General features: G+C 34.4%; 1 protein-coding gene across 1 annotated transcript in view; it reads left to right on the top strand.

Annotated features, from left to right (window-relative positions):
- Positions 1-21,431, top strand: part of LOC128230927 (uncharacterized) — a 34,406-nt gene extending 12,975 nt beyond the window's left edge. The window contains exons 15-29 of the mRNA XM_052943355.1: positions 261-465; positions 13,703-13,914; positions 15,451-15,600; positions 15,885-16,000; positions 16,870-17,000; positions 17,246-17,354; positions 17,617-17,826; positions 18,049-18,180; positions 18,535-18,618; positions 18,717-18,836; positions 19,024-19,118; positions 19,477-19,586; positions 20,319-20,480; positions 20,746-20,883; positions 21,038-21,431. Coding sequence (XP_052799315.1) covers positions 261-465; positions 13,703-13,914; positions 15,451-15,600; positions 15,885-16,000; positions 16,870-17,000; positions 17,246-17,354; positions 17,617-17,826; positions 18,049-18,180; positions 18,535-18,618; positions 18,717-18,836; positions 19,024-19,118; positions 19,477-19,586; positions 20,319-20,480; positions 20,746-20,883; positions 21,038-21,226 — 2,163 coding nt within the window. The 3' untranslated portion in view covers positions 21,227-21,431. The remainder of the gene's footprint in view (positions 1-260; positions 466-13,702; positions 13,915-15,450; positions 15,601-15,884; positions 16,001-16,869; positions 17,001-17,245; positions 17,355-17,616; positions 17,827-18,048; positions 18,181-18,534; positions 18,619-18,716; positions 18,837-19,023; positions 19,119-19,476; positions 19,587-20,318; positions 20,481-20,745; positions 20,884-21,037) is intronic.
- The last annotated feature ends 2,731 nt before the right edge of the window (positions 21,432-24,162 follow it).

Here is a 24,162-nt window from a genome sequence, read left to right on the forward strand (position 1 = left end):
TCATTGAACGTTCAAAGGCGGTTACTCTTGCAGTATAATTTCAATTCAGGAATACAGTCGTGTGACTGTGAGTTGCATAAAAGAACATGTTGGTCGTTTTAGGGCTGTTTTAAAGTATTGATATAATACATAAATTAAAAAAAGCAGAAAGTGTTTATATTACTACTGTACTCTCTTACTGTTGTATGTTGATACTATGTCGACTACCAACAATGCGTCCATCTGTTAAAATAACGGTTTTAATGTATATCTACTTCTAGGCACTTGCTGGGCTTCCTATGAATGTGATAGGTGTATTGTGTCTGACTCTGGCTATTAATACGTGGGGTCAGTCCATGTATGACCTTGATGTTATGCCAGGATTCTTGACCACGACGTTAGCTACTAACATGACCACCATCGCGACAACAACAATACCATCAAACTTTACAACTGTTCTGCCAATGAATTCCACGACCATCACATAAGCAATCATGGTTGCATACCGCTTATAACATCAATGTTAAACATACAAGTGGTGTCCACCTGAACAAAACAGGACAGAATGGAGACATTTTGAATACACGCTGTATTCAGAAGCTGACATGTGTACAGGAAGTTTGCTGTGTTAAATGCCGTGACAACATCAGGTCTCTGTATTGCAAGGCTTGTGTGGTAATTATAGAGACATAAGATAAGTTAATCATTTTATTGAAATACGTATACTGCTCGCATTAATATTATAAACTATCTTTTAGTTTGTATTTTAAATTTTATTTTTATTTTTATTCTAACTTTGTTTTTTATTGTATATTAATCAGATTAAGACATAGACGTGCTTTCACTTATTGCATGTGTATAAATAAAAAACACATTTACTACCATACTATATATTTAAATAAGCTGTTTTTATTGTATATTAATCAGATTAAGACAGACGTGCTTTCACTTATTGCATGTGTATAAATGAAAAACACACTTACCTACCATACTATATATTTAAATAAGCAGTTCATGTTTTTTAATACCTTTAGTTATTTTAACAGCCATTGAAAGCCTACAACAATGGCAGACATACATGCAATAGTATGTTTGCAGATGTATGCTTGCACTGTTAGTACGCATACAAAGGCAGTCCAATGTTCTACAACGAATGCACTGAATGTAAGCTTGATGTCAATATAGACAAAACGAAAGTTATGGGCTTTAAGAATGGTGGGCATTTATCAGGGCATGAGAGAATATTGGTCATATGCAAAAAGTAAACTAGATGTTGTTAATACTTTTGCTTATGCTGGTGTTCATTTCTCAAGTGCAATATCTGTGTAACTAGATGTTGTTAATACTTTTGCTTATGCTGGTGTTCATTTCTCAAGTACAATATCTGTGTATTAAATGGCTGAACGTATGTCAGTGAAGACAAAAAGAGTAATTTGGCATGTTTAAAGTTCATTTCAGAATTACAGTTCTGTACCATAAATTCGATTTTTTTCAAAGTTTTTGATGCAAAAATATGGTAATTATGCTATACGGCTTGATGTTATGGGGACTTAAAATAAGGTTTGCATTGATAATGTACACATGTTGGGATGCAAGGGGTTCTTGAGTGCCCAACAAAATGCTTGTAACGGTGTGGTTCTAGAAGACTTGGGACGTTTTTCTATGTACATAATATATTCATCAAAACGTCTTATTGAATACTGGACTCGTTTTCTTAATATGCCAAATTCTAGTTACCCTAAATTATTTTATACTATGCTAGTATGTTATGATAGGATTGGCTTTGATAATTGTACATTTTGGAACGCCATATATGTCGATAATGTTACAAATGTTTGTTTTTATTTTTGTATAATAATAGGTTAAAGGATCAGTATTTACAAATGTGGAGAACAAGATGTTTTACGAATAGAAAGTTATTATTACATACTCAATATAAAACAGATTTAACAGTTGAAGCATATGTTTATGTTTAGATGTAGCTAAATGTCGTAAAAGTTTTGCGTCATTTAGATGCTCTATATGTAAAATCTTTTTTTTGGAAATTGGTTGGCATTATCGGAAACCCAGAGACGAACTTACTTGCCCATACCGCGAATGTTACATTGAAGATGAATACCTTTTTGATGATATTCTTAATATAATGATCCAGGAATATTCATATTGCAACATCTTATCGAAAATACCCTACTATAGATAAATTTTATTCTTTAATGTCTTGTTCAATTACTTGATTATTCGTAACATAGTAGTATTTATATATTACGAATTCGAAGAAAGAAGATGTTATATGGACGTTTAGTTTTAAAATCATTACATTTCATTGCCAATATTTTTCACGTTTGTATGATCTTTTTCTTTGTGTATGGGCCGGAGGCCTTTTGTACAATAAACTAATAACTGAGCTTCAGCTTGAAATATTTTTCGGACGGTCTCAACATTAATTACATGACGATTGTATCGTATGACGGGAAATATAGCCTCTTAATGTGTTGTCATTTAAGTAGGACACTATCATAGCTCTGTTGTCAAGTATGACGGGAAATATAGCCTCTTAATGTGTTGTCATTTAAGTAGGACACTATCATAGCTCTGTTGTCAAGTATGACAGGAAATATAGCCTCTTAATGTGTTGTCATTTAAGTAGGACACTATCATAGCTCTGTTGTCAAGTATGACAGGAAATATAGCCTCTTAATGTGTTGTCATTTAAGTAGGACACTATCATATCTCTGTTGTCAAGTATGACGGGAAATAGAGCCTCTTAATGTGTTGTCATTTAAGTAGGACACTATCATATCTCTGTTGTCAAGGATAAAATATTTAATAACGCTATATCAAAATGAGAGGTCGAACATTGTAGTAAAAAATAAACGTCAGAAATGCAGATCATTTACTGATAACAGCACGCTGAATTAACCACAAACAATGGCGAAGGTTTTGACTCTTTGGACAATAACAAGGTAGTTGTCGCTGAAAGTGAATCTCTAAAATCAACGTCAGTTGTTTAAGAATGTCATTTAATCCTTTCTAAAATCCCCTTCTTTACAAGTAAACGTAGAGTTTCGGATATTGAATCTATATTCAGTGTAAAATTTATATATGATAATATAGTAAAATGAATACATTCAGATAATCGAGTTTAAACTTTGCGGTATCCAATATACAGAAAATTGACTCGACAAATCAGGTGCAAGGTCGATATAGATAGAACCTGGGAGTAAGATTACAGGGAGAGGAAACCAAGCTATACAGCATGAGCCAGTCTGAATATGCTGTCGTCAGTTGATTCTATCACTGATAACAATGATTCGATCGATATCAGCGCGCGCTTCAAGATTTACAGCGATGCCGTATGGAGTGAAATATGTACATGACTTCACAAAAATGGTCATTACCAAAGTATTAAACTTAAGATTTTTACAATTTATACACCGATATAAAGCTGAATAATTTACATTTCCTTTCACATAAAATGCGCTAATAACAAAAATATACTTGGCGTTAAAACGGCGAGTTAAAAAGAGGCGTTAAATGAAAGTCGGCAATATTTGACCGCCTGTGCAGGTTTAAAAAAACAAGAGAGGTCTAACGAAAATTATCATTTAATTAATTATAAACATGAAATTTTAACAATTTATACATCGAAATAAAACTGAATAAATTAACTTTCATTTGACAGAAAATGCACTAATGAAAAAAATGTGTTGGGTTGAAAAGGCGAGTTAAAAAGAGACGGTCAATGAGAATTGGCAATATTTGACCGCCAGAACAGGTTTGAAAAACAGGAAATGACTAACGAAAATCATCATTTATTTAATTTTAAACATGTGAATTTTACAACTAATATACCGATATCAAGCTTATTAAATTACCTTTCATTTGATATAAAATGCCCGAAAGAAAAATGTTTGGGGATGAAACGAAATTTAAAATAAATCCATGTGTACTACCCCAAAATGAACTGGGAAACATGAAAAGTTGCTGGTTTCAAGTATGAACGTAAACGTGTCTTTTCAAGTGTGATGTTAGAATATGCTAACACGATAAATGTTTGTAACACCTTAAGAAGTAATTAAGGTGTTCAAAGTCAAAGTCAAAGTCAAACACCGTTTATTCGCTCATACCATACACATGGCAAACGAGGTCATATACAAAACATATATACATACATGGCGGCAGATACATTGTAAATTTTTAACTACAATTTATATGATACCCAATACGAGTATCGGGGAGACATTCACATTAGGTCAGAAAACATTTTAGACAATTCTCAATGAATAAGATTGTATCAATAGTAGAAAATGATAGGAATCAAAGGGTTTTTTAATTCAATATTTTGTTTTTCTGACATGAGACATGTTAATAATACATCACAGCTTGTTTCTAACTAACATCGTATTACGCCAATATGAGAATTTTAATGTTTTACATAATTATAATAATTTAAACTACAGCACATGTCATACATATATGTTTGTGAAAAATCTGCCAATCGACAATGATTAACATATAACTACAGTACATATATTTACATATGTAATACATACATTCAAAAACTCAAAATACGAATCGCATGGAAATTTTCAAGCAAATCACTATATATAACTATCAATTCACTATATTGCATATAGTTACTTAATTTTTGAAATAATAATATTTATAAATCTATATAGATTTATCTGTGTTTGTTTACTGCCTGTATTCATTAGTTTTTCTAATTTAAATGTATTGGGATGTCTATAAAAGTAAGGTTTTAGAAACTGTTTTCTTTCATCGTTTAAGAATTGACATTCAAACAAATAATGAAATTCGTCTCCTAGTTTGTTATTGCAGTGAGTACATAGTCGTTCGTTGAGTGGTATTCTACGCCAATTGCCTATTTCAATAGGCATTCTATGATTTCTTGTTCTAAATTTGATGAATGAAAATAACTGTCTATTTGGAAATTTGGCGAGATACTTTTCAAAACCAAAGTCCTTTTTAAAAATTCTATAAAATATACTGTTGCTTGCATTTTCCATATTCGACAACCAATCATTTAAAAATAAATCGGTTAGCTTTTGCTTTACATTGTTTTTTAACCACTTGTGATTTATTACTTCTTGATTAAGCCATAGGTTATTCAGGCCACACTTGATGAAAATCGTTTTAATGAAATATATCCAGGGATATTTTTTCTTTGTTACTCTGTCATCTAATGAAATTGTTAAGTTGTATATAACTTTATATATCATTGATGAGAGTTTTTCTTGTGTATTGTTGAATGGTGTTTGTAATCTTTCCCAAAAAACTATATTTCTTTCTTCTATATCGATTGATAAAGGTTTCATGCCTGTTTCGCCATAGACCATGTAGTTTGGTGTTGATCGTTTTAATTTGAGAACATATTTCAAGTATTTAAGTTGGACCCTTTCCAGTATGCTATTGTTACCAAATCCCCAAATTTCTGCACCATATAACAAAATAGGTTTAATTGTTTTATCAAAGAGTTCTATACGTAGGTCAACAGGTAATGATAGGCGATTTGAGTTTCTTATTAGACTATACATTGCACGTGTTGCCTGAGAAGCTATATGTTTTTTGCAGCTAGCAAATGAACCGGTTCTACTAAAATAAATCCCGAGATACTTGTATTCGTTTACTACTTCTAAGTTGTTAAGAGCCGTGCAAGAAAAACACGAAGGGTAATTAGTATTCCAATCCTTTTTGGTTTTTTTAAAAAGTCGGCACGAATCGGCTTCATGGCAATTAAACATTATTACTCAAATTATAATAAATTAAACGTAGACAAACAAATACCATCGTTCGTTCACTTTGTTAAATTCAAACATTTTCATTTGTGAGAGTGGCATATTTTAAAGAGGATTACGTTATTTAAGACTTGGATTTAGATACTATACTTGGTGGGTTTACTAAGAGTGCATATAACCTTTTAGATAGTGATTTTGAGGAAAATTCTGCAACTATTTCTAAATCAATTTATCCCCGAAAACCTCGAGACAGTGACAAAAGTAATTCGCGGAAACAATATGTATGTGATGAATGTTATGCTTCGGTGTTGGGAATACGTAGGCACATGCGTTCAAGACATGGAAAGGAAAACGACAGAGGTGGGAATGTTTTATTGTAAATGTCATACTCAAGTGATTTACATGTACGATGCAACATTGGAGTAAGATCATTTATTATTGGTCATAAGAACAACACAAAGCCTTTAAGGCATAGTAAAGGCATCATTCTAATTAATTACCTATTGGTACTAGTTGTATATACTCATCGACATGATATATGAAAACATGTATATTTGCCATTTTATTTGCTATTGTGGCTTATTTTCCCAATTTGCAAGGCACATACGTGTACAGTAAAAATATTTCCAAAAAATCACTGCTGTCATGCATAACAAAAATCATGTACTTCTAAAATGAATTAATATATGTTTTCTGGAGGTAAATAGAGATTTATCAGTGAAATGAAAATGTTTTTCATAATTCAACATTTTTATATATTCATTTTAAGCAAATGTGAGTTGATGGTCAATGGTGTTCATGAAATGCAGAAGGTCCATCTTCCTCAGTTATGAAGAATCTGCCAGGAAAACGTCAGACGCATTTGGACCTGAAAGCACAATTTAAATGTGAAACATGAGCTTTTTGTAACATAAATATCATAACCTGCATTCTGATATTTGTCAGCAGTCTTATATCACGGGTTTCCATGCATTATCGCATAAGTTGGTTCATTCCAAGACCAAAACAGTTGTTAAAACGTTCATAAGTAAATGCTGCAACAACAAAAAAGATAGCCAAGGAAAAAAATAAATATAGGTGAAATATAGCACTATTATCTGTCTTTAAGGATTATATCATTAATTCTTTTAACTCATGGTCACTTTTTATTCAGCTTGACATATAAGATATTTATTGCAGCTACCACATACATACCCTCATCAAATTCCAATTTATGATAAGAAAAAATAATGCTAACTTCAAACCAAATATTTACTAACATGTTAACTTGTAATCTTATTAAAAAGTCCCCCAGTACAACCATCAATATGTTAGGTACCAAATTATGCCAAAATAAATATAAAAATACATTTTGAAAGGCAATTTAATCCCGCCAGGTTGATGCAGAATTTATTCAGTAAAAACACATTTTCAATACATAACTGTCGAATAATTTTAAAATCATTTTTTTTTAAAAAGTGTACGACTACATTAAGCTATGCTATGCCAACACCATTACAATAACGAATTGTCGAAATTTATTTTAGTATGTGTAGAGTAACGAACGAAACCTATCACTAAAACGGCAAATTCCGCCATTTTGTTCGGATATCACCCATCCGAATGCGAAGAACTGTCCCATTGTCTTATAAAAAATGGTAGAAATACCAAATAAAAACTCAAAACTACATGAAAGCAATAAACATTATTGGTCCCAGATAGAACACCTCAGTTCCTTTCCAGATTAACGTATCACACCGGTCATAAAACCTAATAATTCAATACTTTATGTCCATTTACTTTGTTGAAAATACCTTCTTTGGTATTAAAAACACATCATTGTTTCCTTTATCTGACTATAAAAAAAATCAGAAAATTACTTAAGCTAAGAAACTACTTTAGATGTTTGTTTTTTTGAAAAGCTGCTCAGTGACCTGTTTGAATAAATGACTGAAGTCGTAATTCCAACAAACTTAAATCTGTAGGAACCCCACAATTTGCAACATGTTTACTGATTGTGTTTCCTTAGGTGTGTTTTCAACTTAGAAACTGCTTAAAGTTAAAATGAAACAAATGCATACATCTATAACAAAAAACACACACTTAGATAATTTCACTGTACGACTTAAATCGTTATTGAAACAGGCCTACACCACTCACACACACACAAAGGTAATCTACATTTTCTGTGACCTTGCATTAGCATAAAAAAAGAAACTTAACATAATTTGACAAATGATATGATAATTTAAAGACAACGAACGAGAATGATTCGTGAGCATGCAACATCATCATTGAAATTTACACATTTCTGTGCCATTCAATTTATTATTTACATTTCGAATATAGCGTTTTATTTCAGCTGTTCTGAGCTCGTCAGTGCGAAATTTGAACACATTTGACAGGCACTTTATTTAACAGTCAGCTCTTTATTTTTCAGTACTTTTTGTTGACCTGAAGAACCTTCGAAGCATGACTAAAAACCGCTGTCGGCTGCATTCTAAGTTGTGTTTAATAATTAATTGCTAACGAATGCCGTGTTTATAAATACAGGAGGATTAGTTGGTGATATGTGATAGTGATCTGTTCCGTTAAGAAGGTCTTTGCCAACGTAAAATTGGGACAGCTAGTTGGTAATGTATGTGTTTTAACAAGCATTCTATTTACTCTTAAAGTTTTACTTCCGTTTATATTAACCATTTAAACCTTCATACTGCTGGATCAGATGCATCAGTTCTTACATTGTGTAAATAGTATTATTTTTGCCACGTAATGGAAACTTACGAATCATCACAATTATAATGCATGTGGTTCAAGTCATGTAATAAAAAACCTCTTAAATCATAATAAAAAAATAATATTTGTAAACAAATATGCTTGTCAGCGAAAACAATATCTTAAGATTTCATATCTCATTTCTGTTTAAAGTAACTTAAATTTGCATTGTCATATTTAATTACTCGTGTTTTTTTTAAATATTATTTTGGTTAAAGTTACAGGTTATAAGTACGCATGCAGTCAAAAAATGGGCCGAGTGGCTTCAACTTGTTTGTAAATGCATGTTTGAGATGAAAAGGATATGTCTCAAGTCATCATATAATACACAACTTAATTCAACGTGTTCATGGAATATGTTTGTAAGCGAGGCTATGGAAAAGTTCTATAAAATTGATTAAAATTAAGAATTGTAAAATGAAGAGTGTCAGATTGTTTTTATTAGATGTTTTTTTTCAGTAAAATATAGCTAAAATGACCTTCCTGTTTCACCTGCTCTAGTGTAGATCCGGGTACCACAAGACAATGCCATTTCCCGCGCTACATGTTTTGCTGAAATGTAGTACCCGGTACATCCGATCATTTCAATTCTGTTGATAAGTAGATCATTTCAATTCCGTTGATAAGTAGATCATATCTGGTAAAAAAATAAAAAAAACACTGAACTTTTAACGGTCTCTTTTAAATCGTGACATCGCATCGAGTAAGATGTCGTAAAAATAGTATTTGCTCATGACGTCATTACCTGCTTGAACGCATTAAGTATCGAACGTATTTAAAACTGTTTTCACAAAATCAAGACGAAATACAATGCTTTCCACTTAAGATTTGTTTGGAAAATGTAAAGAAATGCAAAATAATAATTAGAATACAACCTACATTGTCAGCCAATGAAATTGCAGATAGGCAATCATTAAGTACTAGGCTAGATCCTTAAGAATTTGAAATTTCGCGGGTGTTTTAAAGGTCCGTCCTCTGCCACACATGACATAGACTTCTTATCATGTTCTACCGATTGTTATTATACAAAGAGTCATGAAACAAGATAAGGGATGTACTTGATGGGAAAATCTGCAAATAATATTATTCCAATTGTTTAAACTTAGTGTTTATTGTAAGCCTAAACACAACATACTCTTAACATTCTAATCACGAATAATTGATTCAACTGCTTGGACATGTATGCAATACTGCAATCATAAAATATCTTCGTCAGTCTGTATTTCAACGCTCAAATAAACTATAGTCCTAAGTCAGTGACCCGATGGCTTGAATGCATTGGTTCTATAAAGCTATACCGAATCAAGGTCTTCCGGCATTTAAACAAACAATACTAGAGATTTCAAATTTACGTATTGATTGTCCGGTCAAAGTTCAAGATATAACAAAAACCTATATTTTTCATTCCATTTTCAAAGATAACATTCAATAACAGGACAGGGTGAGCACAGTGCACATGGATTATTTGTTGTTAACAATTGTGTGCAGTCGAACTTATTGTATTGCAAGAGGCAAAGGGTTAAAACTTGAACGTGTAAAGCGGACCATTTGCAAAAACGGCAGTTGAGCATTGAAGACAAGCGATGGGTATGATTACATTAATTTTACATCTTCACTTTTTAACGAATTATGATTCATGGTATTAGTGTTAAATTGAGAAAAAAACCTGCAATTACCCTGTTCATCTTAAACAATTAAACGTCATGTATTTTATTGCATTTTCTCATAAAGAACGCGTTTATTTTAATATAACAACAAGCTTACAAAATACATTAACGATTGATGAACACAAGAGGACTGTGCTCTACCGACTTGCCTTATTTGCACAATTTTGCAAACATATTTTCTGTGTATCAAGAGCATTTGTAACCAATTGAAGTTAAAAAAACAGCACAAATACTGAAATCATTTTATGGAGCATGAAAAGTCCAGGTCTCTGGATTTTTGGTCGCGTATGTTTTCTGCTATACTTCGGCGAAAGTACGTTTTTTTCTTAAGTTTGCCTTTAAATGTACTATAATATTAACAATATGCCCCTCAACAACAGTATCACTAAACTGTAGCAAATGATCTAACACTGAAATGTAACTAAAGAAGCATGTTGATTGCAGAATCAAATAGCGTTCAGTCAGAATATGTTACCAACAGATGAACCATTTGTGCAAAAGGCTACTTGACTTCAAAATCAATAGGAGTCATCTACTAATCATGAACAATATATTTTAACCTAATTTCAAAGGTTTAGAATTCTAGGCCAAGGGCTTACCAAGCTGTATTTTAATTCGGACAATTTCAATCCAGTCTTGTATGGGCCTTGCTCTCAAGGTCATCTAAATTATGTACATGTTTGGCCAAGGAATGACGATAAATAAAGAAGCTATTACGTCACAAGCTCAATTATAGCAATCATTATTATTTGCAAATTTCAAGGGCCATAATCCAGTCATGCTGGGTCAGATCTGGCTAGGTTTTGAATGGGATCGAGCACTTATAGCTGTCTATTTTATTGTATAATTTTGTAAACACAAGATTTGAATGAAGGATCTAATGTGTTCAATAAAATAAAGGCGCTATTGTGTTTACAAGTTAAATTATAGCTGTTTGCCAGTTAAATTCAAATGTTCATAATCCATCCATGCATGGATGAATGTTGCTGGTATTCGAAAGGAACCGACTTATCATCGATATATGTAGCCATTGTAAACTTTTGGTAAACATAAGATAATATTTTTAGGCGGTTTGTTTTCAGAAGTTCAATTATAACAATTTTCCATTTTTGGAGGTCATAATCCAGTCATGCACCTACGAATCTGGCTAGTTATCAATAGGACATGAGCTCTTATGGATATCTACCTACTGTATAATTTTGGTAAACAGCGGAAAACGAATGATAACTTTATCGTGTTCATAAGGTGAATTTTACTAATTTCGACTAGTTTAAGGCCGTCATGCATAGAAGTTTCTGACTGTTTTTCAAAATGAACCATGCCAGCTCTTATAGATATCTAGCTACTATAAAAGTTTGGGAACGTCAAAAAGTAAATGACGACTTCATCGCGTTCACAAGTAATTGTTTACGTAAGCATGATTGGACGGAAGACGGACACCGCGTCATCGCATTCGATAAAACAACAATGCAAAAAAAATGTTAATATTAAATGCACATTTTGGGCATTCAGTGGGTTTTTTCACCATGAGTAGAAGTTTGTATCGAAATCATGCATAAATCTTTGAATTGTTGAATATTATTTTGACGAGATTTGTCTGCGTGTAAAACTGATAAGTTAAAAATATTGTAATGACCTTCCGCCACAAGGAAACGGCCTTCTTATCGTTACAATTAAAGTACTAAATAACACATATGACACATTTATACCAAGGTTGTTCGAAATATCAATAAAGTCAATGGCCTATACAAGGCCACCATATGTACGTTTTGGTCTACTAGGTCGCAAATAAAATATCATATAAAAATAAGTCATTTTGGTGTTAAAAATGAAAATGTTTATTCATGTGCTCATGGTAGAAGGTATCCATTTTTTTCGACAACAAATCAATTGTTTTAATGTAGCATTTTTTTAACATAATCAGAGACTTTTTATTTAACAAATTACACTTAACAATACGTATTTAAGAACCTATACATTATGGAAACAAATTAAAAAAAAACCGATTATGTTTCGAACAACAGCAAAATAGTGGAAATATAGACGGTTTTAAATAAGCTTTATCTTATAATTCTTCACACACATACATTAACATATAGATATTGATGTCAATAAAACATTTTAAGCTGATAAAGCTGGAAATGAAATGAAGGAAACGTAAAGATTATAAGCTGTTGTGAAATGGATTGTTGTATTTGTAGTATACCATTACTTGAATTATGTCCCCTTCGAGAGCTTTCACAACCTCCTCCTGAAGGTGTAAACATGCTTATTTTTAAATATTGTGAACAGTTATAACAAAATGACTCTTATACCACAATACAATATTTATCGATGAAAACAGCTGTGAAGAAATAAACTTTTCTTTTGGTAAAGTCAACTTCTCAATACTCATAAAAACAATTCTGAAAGCATTAATGAAAACCTTACCAGTCTATCCCCAGCTCCGCAAGCTGTCCCTTTGGTTGGGGTCAAGGTCAATGGGTCAATTATACCCGTTAACATCGAATAGGGATTAGTTTCTGATGGTGTTTTATCTAAAAGTCTTGGATCGATTTTGCACGTTGGAGATTTTAACACGCATTTCTCTCTGGTACGAAACCGCAGCTAGGATTCTTGAGATGAGCGGCCCTGACTAAGGTTGACATTGACAATGCGGTTACAGATAGCACTAATTGACACAGTTATACATGCGTTACTGGTCGATTTCGTCCGTCGTATAAAACAGTTTGGCTTTCTCGCATGCAGGATAGAGTTGTGGAACAGCTCAAGATGCCGTTCAGCGCGGGTCTCGCGGCGTTTCGGGTCCAAAATATTATTTTGGCGAATATCATATCAATCGGTTGGGGTAAAAATCATCCTTTGACTTCAAAATTCTGTTCAAGTCACACTTGAGGATGTGAAGGGGTAAAGCCAAAAAGCAACCATTATAGGGCGCGGGTAGAACTCTATTTACACAACAACAACAGCATGTAGGATGAATATCAGTCAGCAAGTAAAATAGCATCAATCTAGTACATTTACATGAGATATGTATACTTATGGGGTTGTTTTATTCAAACCATTTTTTTCTTCCCTTTAATTTGATTTTTTTTTTCGATGCATTGCAGAGTCCATGAGTCAATCATGGATGTGACTATGATTTTAATATAATCATATATCAAAATGTTAGCATATCTATTCAATATGCAATTATTGGATGTGTATATGTTACATTTATGTGCTTGTTCGTTCCCATATCTTAATATCAAGATCATCACAACTTGATCCAGTGTACATTATTAAAATAACGTTTCATAATTCAGTTTTAAACCTACTGCCTTAACCTTCACAAAGTGTGTACCATGTTATTATCACAAACCATTGAATTTACTTGCACAGATGACTGCCTCTTATAATTACAAATGACATCATTATGCTCTATTTGTTGTCAGGTAAATTATTTATTTTGTATACTTAATACGGCGACATGTACGTATTGCAAGTGCGAGTTGTTTCAATCCATTGCTTTACATAATGTCTGAAGTATAGTAAATTATATTTCAGCGGCCTGTAATTCAACATCAGCGAACCACACCGACCTTGTAATCAACACAAGAAGGCCCATCTTGGACACAGTCATGCGGGCTAGAAGTGTAATCTCCCACATTTGGGCGCTCAAGTCTATCTGGGTCACAGTTCTTGCTGTCCTGTTGCCATTGAATCTGGTTCTCTATCAGAGCGACAGCGACGAACCTTTAAAATCAAGCGAAGAACTGGTAAATTTCAGAGATGTGTAGCTAATATTCAAAATGAAAAGGAAACTAAATCTTGAAAAAATAGCAATGACCATTCAAAATTAAATTAATTATTTTATTAATGGTAACTAATAAAATAAAAAACAGAAGCTCAAAGTGGGTTTATCATTTTCCGTATTTGAAAACACAAACCGCAAAGTCCAGAGAATGATTAAAAAAATAAACGAGCAAATCGATGTTGATGAAATTCGTTATCAATTAATATTTTATTTCATTACAATGATTAAGCGCAGACACCTTACTTGTCAAAACATGTTAAGGCGTGAAATGAATATCAGTGAGCGGGTAAAACAGGTAAAACATTTAACCTTATTCACAAACATTCAAAATGTTCTCTGCATATTTAAATCAAATACCTCTATGTGATGTTTACAATGATGTTTACGTGCTGCTTCAATTTGTTTTGAAAAATAACAGGTAACAAACCACGGCTGCTATCCTTCAGTGCTGTGACCCTTTGCTAGTATGGCCTAGTTGTTTACTACAGTGGATTAAAACATGTCATTGAAGTAGGCCTCAGATATATTAAATTCATCGTTTAGGTCTTCCCTTTGAGTGCTGAAATCAATAGAGCTTGACTTTTACAACTGTGTTCGACTTGCGGGATGAATCCGCCTCAGGGTGACTATAACGACATTGCTGCATTTAATTTAAGTAATAATGAAAGATATATAATCTGTTCTATTTGAATCAGAATTATATTAAAGTATATTCTAATGACATTGTAAAACTGTCATCACCTCAAAAATGACCACACACGTTACACCGAGAACCCATTCACCTATACTTTGTTGAAAATTTAGAAAAAAAACACACCCGACCTTGTTATTTATAGACTCATTAAATGCTTAACATAACAAGTAAAAGTACTTTCGCAGCGTGTAAATTTTCTTTTCTTTTTATTTATTCTGTGCGCAATGCACCCTATGATTGATATCCTATTGCGTTTTTCGATGTAATGTATTTACACTCGCCAAGTTTAAGTAATCAAACCTCTTTCCTGGATGACTAATCGCATGCATCCGGTGTTGACGTGTATTTTTATAGTTTGCCCGCTGGCCTTTGCATGTCTCTACTAAAACTTTGTTTAAAGACAATTTTAGATCATGACGCAAACGGATATCTTTTTTTTCTCTATTCTATTTTGTCATCATACGCACTTTGATTTGCTTACGATTTCGTTCAGAGATGGTAGTATTGTATTCATCCTATGAGTATGTAATACTTATTGTTTAATTTTGACGAAGCCCGTATGGTGAAGTAATGCTTTAGTGAATCAAAGTGAATACTATATTCCTTTAAGGAGTTTCGAACGAATTAAAGACATTAGCAAAAATCACTTCATAACCAATTTATTTAATCAATTAACAATTTTGTCGGTTGTTTTCATCGAAGCCACTGGTAAACACTCAGCTAACGTATATACGCTTATCACATGGTGCTTAACGTACACTTGGTTGTTGATGGAATAAACTTATTTGACACTTTATATTACAGAGGTCGCGATGCGCCTACGTGATCGTAGTGATGGCGATCCTGTGGCTGACGGAGGCCATCCCGATCCCGGTGACCGCCCTCATGCCCATCTTCCTTTTTCCACTAACGGGCGTACTTCCGGCATCCGTCGTCAGCGCTACATACGTTTCGGTAAAGACATGTCATTATGCAAACGGGTTTTTTACTTCCCATGACATACACACACATTGACATAGATATTGATAACAATAAAAATATCAATTTATTCTAAACATGAACGAAATAAAATAAAGGAAAAGTAAAGATTATAAACTGGCGTGTAATGGATTGTTGTATATTTAGTATACCATTATTTAAAATGCTGAATAATGTTCCCTTCTTAGTGAGTAAAGAGAGTTGGTGAGTCCAACATAGCCTGAAAACACTGAGTTACTGTGTATACATGTTTACTCTAGGACACGACAATGTTGTTTCTCGGTGGCCTTGTGATCGCGGTGGCATTGGAGGAGACCGGCCTTCACACTCGGATATCACTATGTGTCATGTTGCTGGTCGGGGCACGACCTATCATGTGAGCATATTTATTTATATCATGCATATCGGTGAAAGAATGAAAAAATATTGGTGAATGATAACTTGATCATTTCACTCTGGCTCGAGTGAAATGATAGCATTTGATCATTTCACTCTGTACAGACAAGTCGGGATTATTTTTTCCATCTTTGGCTCCCCTGACTTAAAAAAGTACATGTACGTTACAAGTGTTTGTTGTCGTCTGTAGTGCAGACAAATTTGCAGAATCGTATAGAATGGTCAAAATCAAAATCAAATTACGCAATAGTTTTGATAACACAAACATTTTTGCGATTGATTATAACTATTGAAAATTAACAAACAAACCAATTTATGTATGAGCTATTTCATGGAACATACCGTTACATTAACCCGCTTGGTAGGTATCGGTTGAATATTTACTTGGCCACATGTGCTGGTAAAAGAGTTGATAGATAATTTATACCTACAAACTCTAACCGCGTACATGTATTCACAAGCATTTTGAATTTGACCAATTTCCTTCAATTGTTTACCTCCATTAGTTCAACATTTCATTTTTCTTTTTAAAAATAATGCGCAGAAAAGGCTTGTCCAAATGCTGAACGATAAAGGAGCGCCGCCTTATCAAATAGTTCAGATCATCGGCCATAAAAACCTGAACAATTGAAGCAGATTGAAAACTAGCCTTACTAGGCCATGGTGTTTTCCGACATCTTATCGAGAGAACGTTCAAAGTCTGCGCTCCATCCTTCTCAAAAGCATTTTCGGGCACATCCTCGACATTTCCTCTGGTGTTTTCGTAAATCTTACGAGCGTATTGTGATGTTCATTCGCTGCATAGCTTCCCGTAAACATATGCTTATAAATAGGGCATTATCTCTGTAGGTTGATGTTAGGGCTAATGTTAACCACATGGTTCCTGTCCATGTGGATCAGTAACACCGCAGCCGCCTCAATGATGATTCCCATCATCACCGCCGTCAGCAGCGCCGTTAGGGAAGTGAAAATGAAGTCGGGTAAATAGTCATCTGTCTAAGACCGTTTGTTGATGTTTCAATTTGACACAGTATAAAGTGTTAACGTATCCTTTTTTTGTCCGTGCAACAATTTAATTAGTGTACATTTGTTGATATTATAGATACACATTGGCTAGATATGACCTAGTCATCGTTCCCGCGATTAAAGTATTATATTCATGTCCTTTTGCATTAAGAAATGAGATTTAACTTCTGAATTCTGTTAAATGAAATGTGTGTTACAGGTGTACATAGTGGACACGAAAACGAAGCATATGACATGGAAGGCATTGAAGAAAACAATGGCGTAAAGTCTAAGGGCAATAAATACGTCATCAATAAGCAAACTGGCAGGTATATGGATACAAAAACATGGTACATGAGATAACTGTTAAGCAAGTTAATTCATCATAAACACAAGTATTTAAAAATACCATTTAATCACTTTGTAATAAGCTTGTACGTTATCTTACAAATAACCATTTGGGATTTGGCCGTTTAATTATTAGGCCTAATTTCTTGAAACGTGCTTTTGATAATTGGTACCAGTACTGCGGTATTTCCTTCTCGAAATCATAAAAAAGGTTGTCTCATGAACATGTTTTCTTACTACTAGTTCGGCTCAGGAGAGGAAAAGTACCAGGGAAACGACGAAAGGTGAAGAGCAGAAAGAAAATTTACGCGAACTGTCGAAGAGCGAAGAGAACGAATTGAGACGACTATCAAAAGGACTGGCTTTGAGTGTTGCATATGGGGCCAACATTGGTGGAATAGCAACGCTTACCGGAACACCACCAAACCTTGTATTGAAAAATGTTGCTGATGAGTAGGTCAAAAGCTTACTATTTTGCCAATTACGGATTTCTCATTTGATCTGTTTTCAATAAAAAGGAACATAGACATTTTTGTACAACATTGCATTTTGCATATTTTTGTATGGCAATCTATGCAGTTTATGTGATGTGAGAGTATGTTAACTATCCCGCCGGTATGTTAATGACTTCATATTGTAATTCAAATTTGACTTAATGTATTCCTACGTTTACAGATTTTATGCACAAAACGGCCAGGGCGACTCCCCTATTTCCTTCGCCAAATGGATGGGTTTCGCCTTTCCAATGTCTTTGATTACTCTGTTTATTGGCTGGCTATGGCTGGCACTCGTCTTTCTCAGGCTGAGGTAAAGGTTGTTACCTCATACAAGAAAAATACCAACATTTGAAGATGGTACATAAGTTATTATGGTTTTAAAGGTTACTGCTTGAGCTTCAATTGTAAATGTTTACTTTGTTTTGTATTGATATTATAAATAAAAAAGAAGGTTTAGTGCACAAATACATTTATTGGCAAAGGAAGGAAATGTAACCATATTTTGGTTGATACTAAACATTCTAACAAATATGCACACAGTTCGTTCATTTTGATATACATGCTTCCATGCGTAACTTATTTTATAACCGTTTTATAGAATAAAGAAATGATACGGTAACTTTATCAACATCCCGCTAATGAGTATTCTTTATTTCTTCTACAGTTGCTTTAGGAGAATGGGTGCAGAAGCGAAACTTGCCATTGGAAAAATCGTTAGAGATCGATATAAAAAACTGGGGCGAATCTCGTAAGTTCAATATTTATAAACACTAGAAGACACCGAATGATCTTGAAATGTAACTTTTTAACCTTATTCGTCCTAAATGATATTGCACTATGTTTCAGGATGGCAGAAACTCAGGTTCTTGTCGTATTCATATTTCTAGTCATATTATGGCTCTTCCGTGCACCTCCTAATATAGATGGTTGGGGCATTGGCTTCAAGAAAGATGAAAAAGGAAAAAGGTACATGAACAATGATTATTTCCGTATATTTGGTGAAATGATATAAGTCATAAGTTAATAATGAACGCATACCCAATAAAATTATATTAAGTTAACGAATATCTAGCTTTTCACATATTCTATGTATAGCCTTTTTTCCATTAACCAAAGCCTATACCGTTTTAACTGCTCTACTTGCTCCTTCTAGTTACGTGAGTGATTCCACAGCTTGCATACTGTTAAGTGTGGTTCTATTCCTGCTACCTGCAGAAAAACCTAACATCTTCTGCTGGTTCAAGGGAGGTAAGGATGAGTGCATGGTTTTCGAAAAATAAACAGCGTATTCCTTTTTTTGATGATCAGCATCTTTTCATTCACTTCCTATCTTAAATTGTTGTATTAAGAGAGAAGATATTTGTTTTTGTTTTTAATTTTAAACGAGTTTCCTTTATACGTATCAGTATAATTCACCTGCTGTAAGGAATAGAGCAGAACAATACCCTTTTTACCAAAAGCTTTTACACCAATAGGAGCATAATAAACAACATGTGTCTTAACATACGACACGTTTACAAGAATATACAATAAAAACATGCACGAATATGAGTTATCCATATATACGCTGGCATTAAAACTCCCACGAAATGTCTAACATTTCTAGGTCGACCATCTTACAACCCAATACTCAAGTGGGCAGTTGTCGCCAACAAGCTGCCTTGGGGTGTCATTGTACTGTTAGGCGGAGGGTTCGCCATTGCCAAAGGCAGTGATGTAAGTAAACACATAGCTCATCATAGAATACGTCAGAGTTTGGTTTTATGTTGAAATGCCGATTGAGCGCCATGAGGACAACATTATAAGGCGTCATATAACATCCTGTAGACGGCTTAAATGGCACGCGTTATAATAAAATTCTTTAAATTAGGTTATATGGCAATACCTTACCCTAACCCTGAATACCATAATCGAAACCCGATTGACGTGTATAAATGCCCACGTCCGCTTCTTGATGCTATTTAGACGTTTCCGAATCATTAATCTTCCAGACCAACGAACATGCCATGAACTGCGCACCGTTAAGCCACCGTGCAGTGATTCGAGAACTTTTATCTCAGACGCATTGGTGTATTGCAGTGTGTGATATAATCATAAAATGTGACATTGTCTGAGAAAATGTGTAGAATGGAGGCCTTTCATTATCAAGAACCAAAACCAAAAGTAGAAAAATACAATTTGAAAATACTACTACTACTACTACTACTACTACTACTACTACTGCTGCTGCTGCTGCTGCTGCTGCTGCTGCTGCTGCTGCTGCTGCTGCTGCTACTACTACTACTACTACTACTACTACTACTACTACTACTACTACTTCTTCTACTACTACTTCTACTACTACTACTACTACTACTACTACTACTACTACTACTACTACTACTACTACTACTACTACTACTACTACTACTACAAATCGAAACTAATTCGACGGTTTATTTTCTCTAGCAATCCGGGTTATCAGAGTGGCTAGGTAACGAGCTAACGTTCTTCCAGAAGTATGATCCCTGGGTGATGAATCTCATCATTTCCCTAATCGTTGCCGGGGCAACAGAGGTCACCAGTAACACAGCAACAGCTCAACTTCTACTGCCTGTTTTAAGAAATATGGTACGTTATTAGTCTGGATTTTTACTTTTATGTCACGTGCATGTGTTTCATAGTTGTTCGTTAATATAAAGATGGCTTCCCTTGCATAAGTTGGGCGCCGAAGTACATGCAAAACCATTTTGAATGAAAATAATCGTATGCTTCAAATCTAAATTGTAAAAACGACTTGTTGTATGAAAAACTAAAGAGCAGTCGATGTGATTTTGTTTTGCTGCTATTTCAAACAAAGAATGCGACTCTGACAATTAATTTTGTGTACTTTCAGTCCATCTCAATCGGCATACATCCACTGTATTTGATGATATCGGCGACGATTGCCTGCTCTTTTGCGTTCATGCTTCCAGTGGCAACACCACCAAACGCAATTGTCTTTTCAACTGGCGTCCTATCCATACCAGACATGGCAAGTTTAGTTTAATCTGTGTTTTTTCACTTGTTTGGTAAACCACGCCAAATTCATGAAGGTTCCATTGCGTTTATTATATGAAATTAAAAGACATACATTACATACTCGTAACAGTATTGTTTGATAACCCTGTGTTATCCGTCTGTTTCAGGCTCTTGCAGGTTTGCCCATGAATATCATTGCCATTATGTGTTTGACATTTGCTATAAACGCTTGGGGAAAGCCCATGTTCGACCTAGATACGTTTCCTAGTTTCATCGATACAGATACTAGAACAACAATATTGTCCTCACCAGTTTGGAATACCACAATGTCTGCATTAACAACCGTTTCACCTTAAGATTATTCGAATATGAAAATTGCATATGCATGCTATATTTTCTTAGAGATACACATCAATGCCAACAATGAGTTATAATCGTCTTGTTTACGTCATTTTACCCTTAGAGGTGTGTTCTGATGAATACAGTTTATGCAAGATATTGTGCTTTCTTGATATTTTGAAATCGATGGATGTTTACAAAATAAAGTATAAACTTGTGTCACTTGAGTTCAAGACTGTTCTAAAGTGTATTTTGTGGTCAAATGAAGATATTAATATCACTGGAGTCGTATTACACGCTCTTTCATCCTATATATCAAACTTTAAAAATGGAGAGTACATTTTAGAAGGGTATTTACTATAAAGTATTACATTATGTTTTTTTCTCAAAATCAGCCCCTTTCATAACTTATTAAGAACGGCTTTAACTGCACAGTTGATAACAAAGACAATTGTACGACATCTTTGAAACTAACTGTCCGCCTCAGTTAAAACATAAATGCATTCATTGATTAGAACAAAATGGTCGGTTTTCGGTCATGCAGGACAGTAGTTAATTTGATATTTGCCCATTTAAACTGTTCTGTCGTTTGATGCTCAAAATATCAGAAAGTGGATAAGCCCCGAGGACGCTCTGTGCTAGGTTAAACGTATATCTAGAGATGGTTATGTTTGTGAGATAAAGCGAAAATATGCTGCTAAAATATGATATTAAGCTTGTAGTACAATTTGTTTCGCTTTTAATTTCGCAAAAAGTACCAACATGACATTTGTAACAATGCCTCATAATGTTTTTACCAATATCAACATTAGTGAGACTTTACAAGAAAATGTTTGTTGGGTTTCTGTGTAACCTTGGGGATGTTTTAATGTGTTTTCTATTGATCATGTGATTTGAAAGAACTGTATCTTTTTAATGGCTGTTCTTGAATGTTTGGAAAGTTTATGTGTTTGTTCATGACTATATGTTACGTTTGTGTAAAACCATTTGGTGTTCGTACTTCTTTGACTCACTAGCTCCGCCCTTTGTGTAGTCACGGGGTATATTTTGGCGCGAAAGTTAAACCGCAGAGGCGTTATAGCTTAATTAAATCAGTATATGAGTGTCGTGTGATGTACACTGCTGACACCTTTAGACAGCTATTCACAGGCCACTTCGTTAGTTCACATGTTAGAAAACTTAACACGGTCATTTATATGTTCATAGTATTCCATTGTTAATAATATAAACATGAACAATAATTGTTGCTCATGTTATATTTCGGCATCTAATTATTTTATCCGTTGAAAACCGGAAACAAGTGAAATGCCATAATATAATATAGTATGCACAGTGCATTACAGACAAAATATTCAATCAAAACTGGTGCATTATGCGACGGTCACACAATGCCGATTATGGCTCCGGTTCGAGATCAGACAGCGCTACGACACGAACAATGAAAGTCGGATTACTATCCACAATAATCTACCCTAGAATACCCTATCATTGTCTGAGGGCAGACGTTTACGTTCGTTACAGAGTCCTGTGGATCGGGAATGGTCTGGAGAGATCAGCCAGGCACTCTTGACAGTTAGGTGCGTCCCGTCACATTCGGGAATCCAAGCCGAGTTTGTCTAGTCGGATTAAAATCGTGACTTCTGCTGTACCGGATCGAAATCGTAGCAATGTCCTGTGTTATCTGAACGGTTCCTAGTCGGGGTTTTGTGGAACGGGTATAACCTGGGAAAACAAATTCATTGCCGTTTCTTGCCCAGTGTGTCCAGATTACGTCCATATCTTGCGGATGTCAGCTTCGGTTCACTGTCTGACCGCTGTCGGATCGCTGTCGGGACAGATTCGGTCATTTTTTTATTATGAGAAAGATACAAATCGGATCAGAATCGGATTGAGAACGGGATCACAGGGACGAATTTTGCAGGAAACGGCTGAATCGGGACGCCTTCAGAACACCATCTAATTGTTGACGTGATGAAATAAATGTGTATTTTTTATTTTAAGCCACGAATCACAGAATCTTGATCAGACTTTTGACAAATTTCAATCCGGAATGGTTCTATCAAAATCGGCAGTAAAACCGTGTATGCGGTACTGAAGCATTCAACATTAACATGATATTTGAAAATAACATTCTATAAGAATCCATAATACTCCTTACGATATTTTTATTAATATAGTTGTATAAATATGTTCTGCTTTATCTTCATCATCGTCATTATGGCCGTCGTCGTCAACACTCTCGTCATCAATGCCCTATAAATATGGTTTTAGCAAACCAGATGCGTATATGAATAGTGTATAGAATCGGCCGATTTGTCCGGGTTCACATTTGCTTTATTACGGGAAATAATTTGTCAAAAGTACATACACTCCAGCGGACAAATCCGGCTTTGTATTTATATGACATGCAATACCTAATGGGGCAAATTTAACTCATCTGCAGAACCGGTGCATGCTCCATACCTGGCACATACTTGAACCCCCCCCCCCCCCCCCCCCTCCCAATTGTATATTAGCCATAACTTGTATTTGCGTTCTTAAGTTTTAAATGTTGCGACTTAGCCATAAAACAAGCGATCTGCGCTTGGAAAATGATATCAATACATATCATTGACCAAAATCAGGTCTCGGATGAGGTAAGCACGAAAGAGATTGGTATTAAAGTGTTGTTTTGAAGAATACAGTGCATCGAGTGACTCGGTAAGCCGAGTAAGAACATGCATTGCTTTCATCTGATATTTTAATACAGACATCAATTTCATCTAAAACATACGTCAATTGCTCTTCATTTGGTGCACAAGGTCGTTTCTAAATAGATAACATATAGGAAAAATGTTAATATTAACCGAGTGGAGGACTTTTTTGTCCCCCCTAACAGTGAACCAGGAAACATGACATTATTGCCCTTGATAAAGTGGATTGGGTATCTTTTCTGGCAAAACAATTGTTATTT

The sequence above is a fragment of the Mya arenaria genome, chromosome 4, assembly GCF_026914265.1.
Source record: "Mya arenaria isolate MELC-2E11 chromosome 4, ASM2691426v1".
In the NCBI taxonomy this organism is placed as follows: domain Eukaryota; kingdom Metazoa; phylum Mollusca; class Bivalvia; order Myida; family Myidae; genus Mya; species Mya arenaria.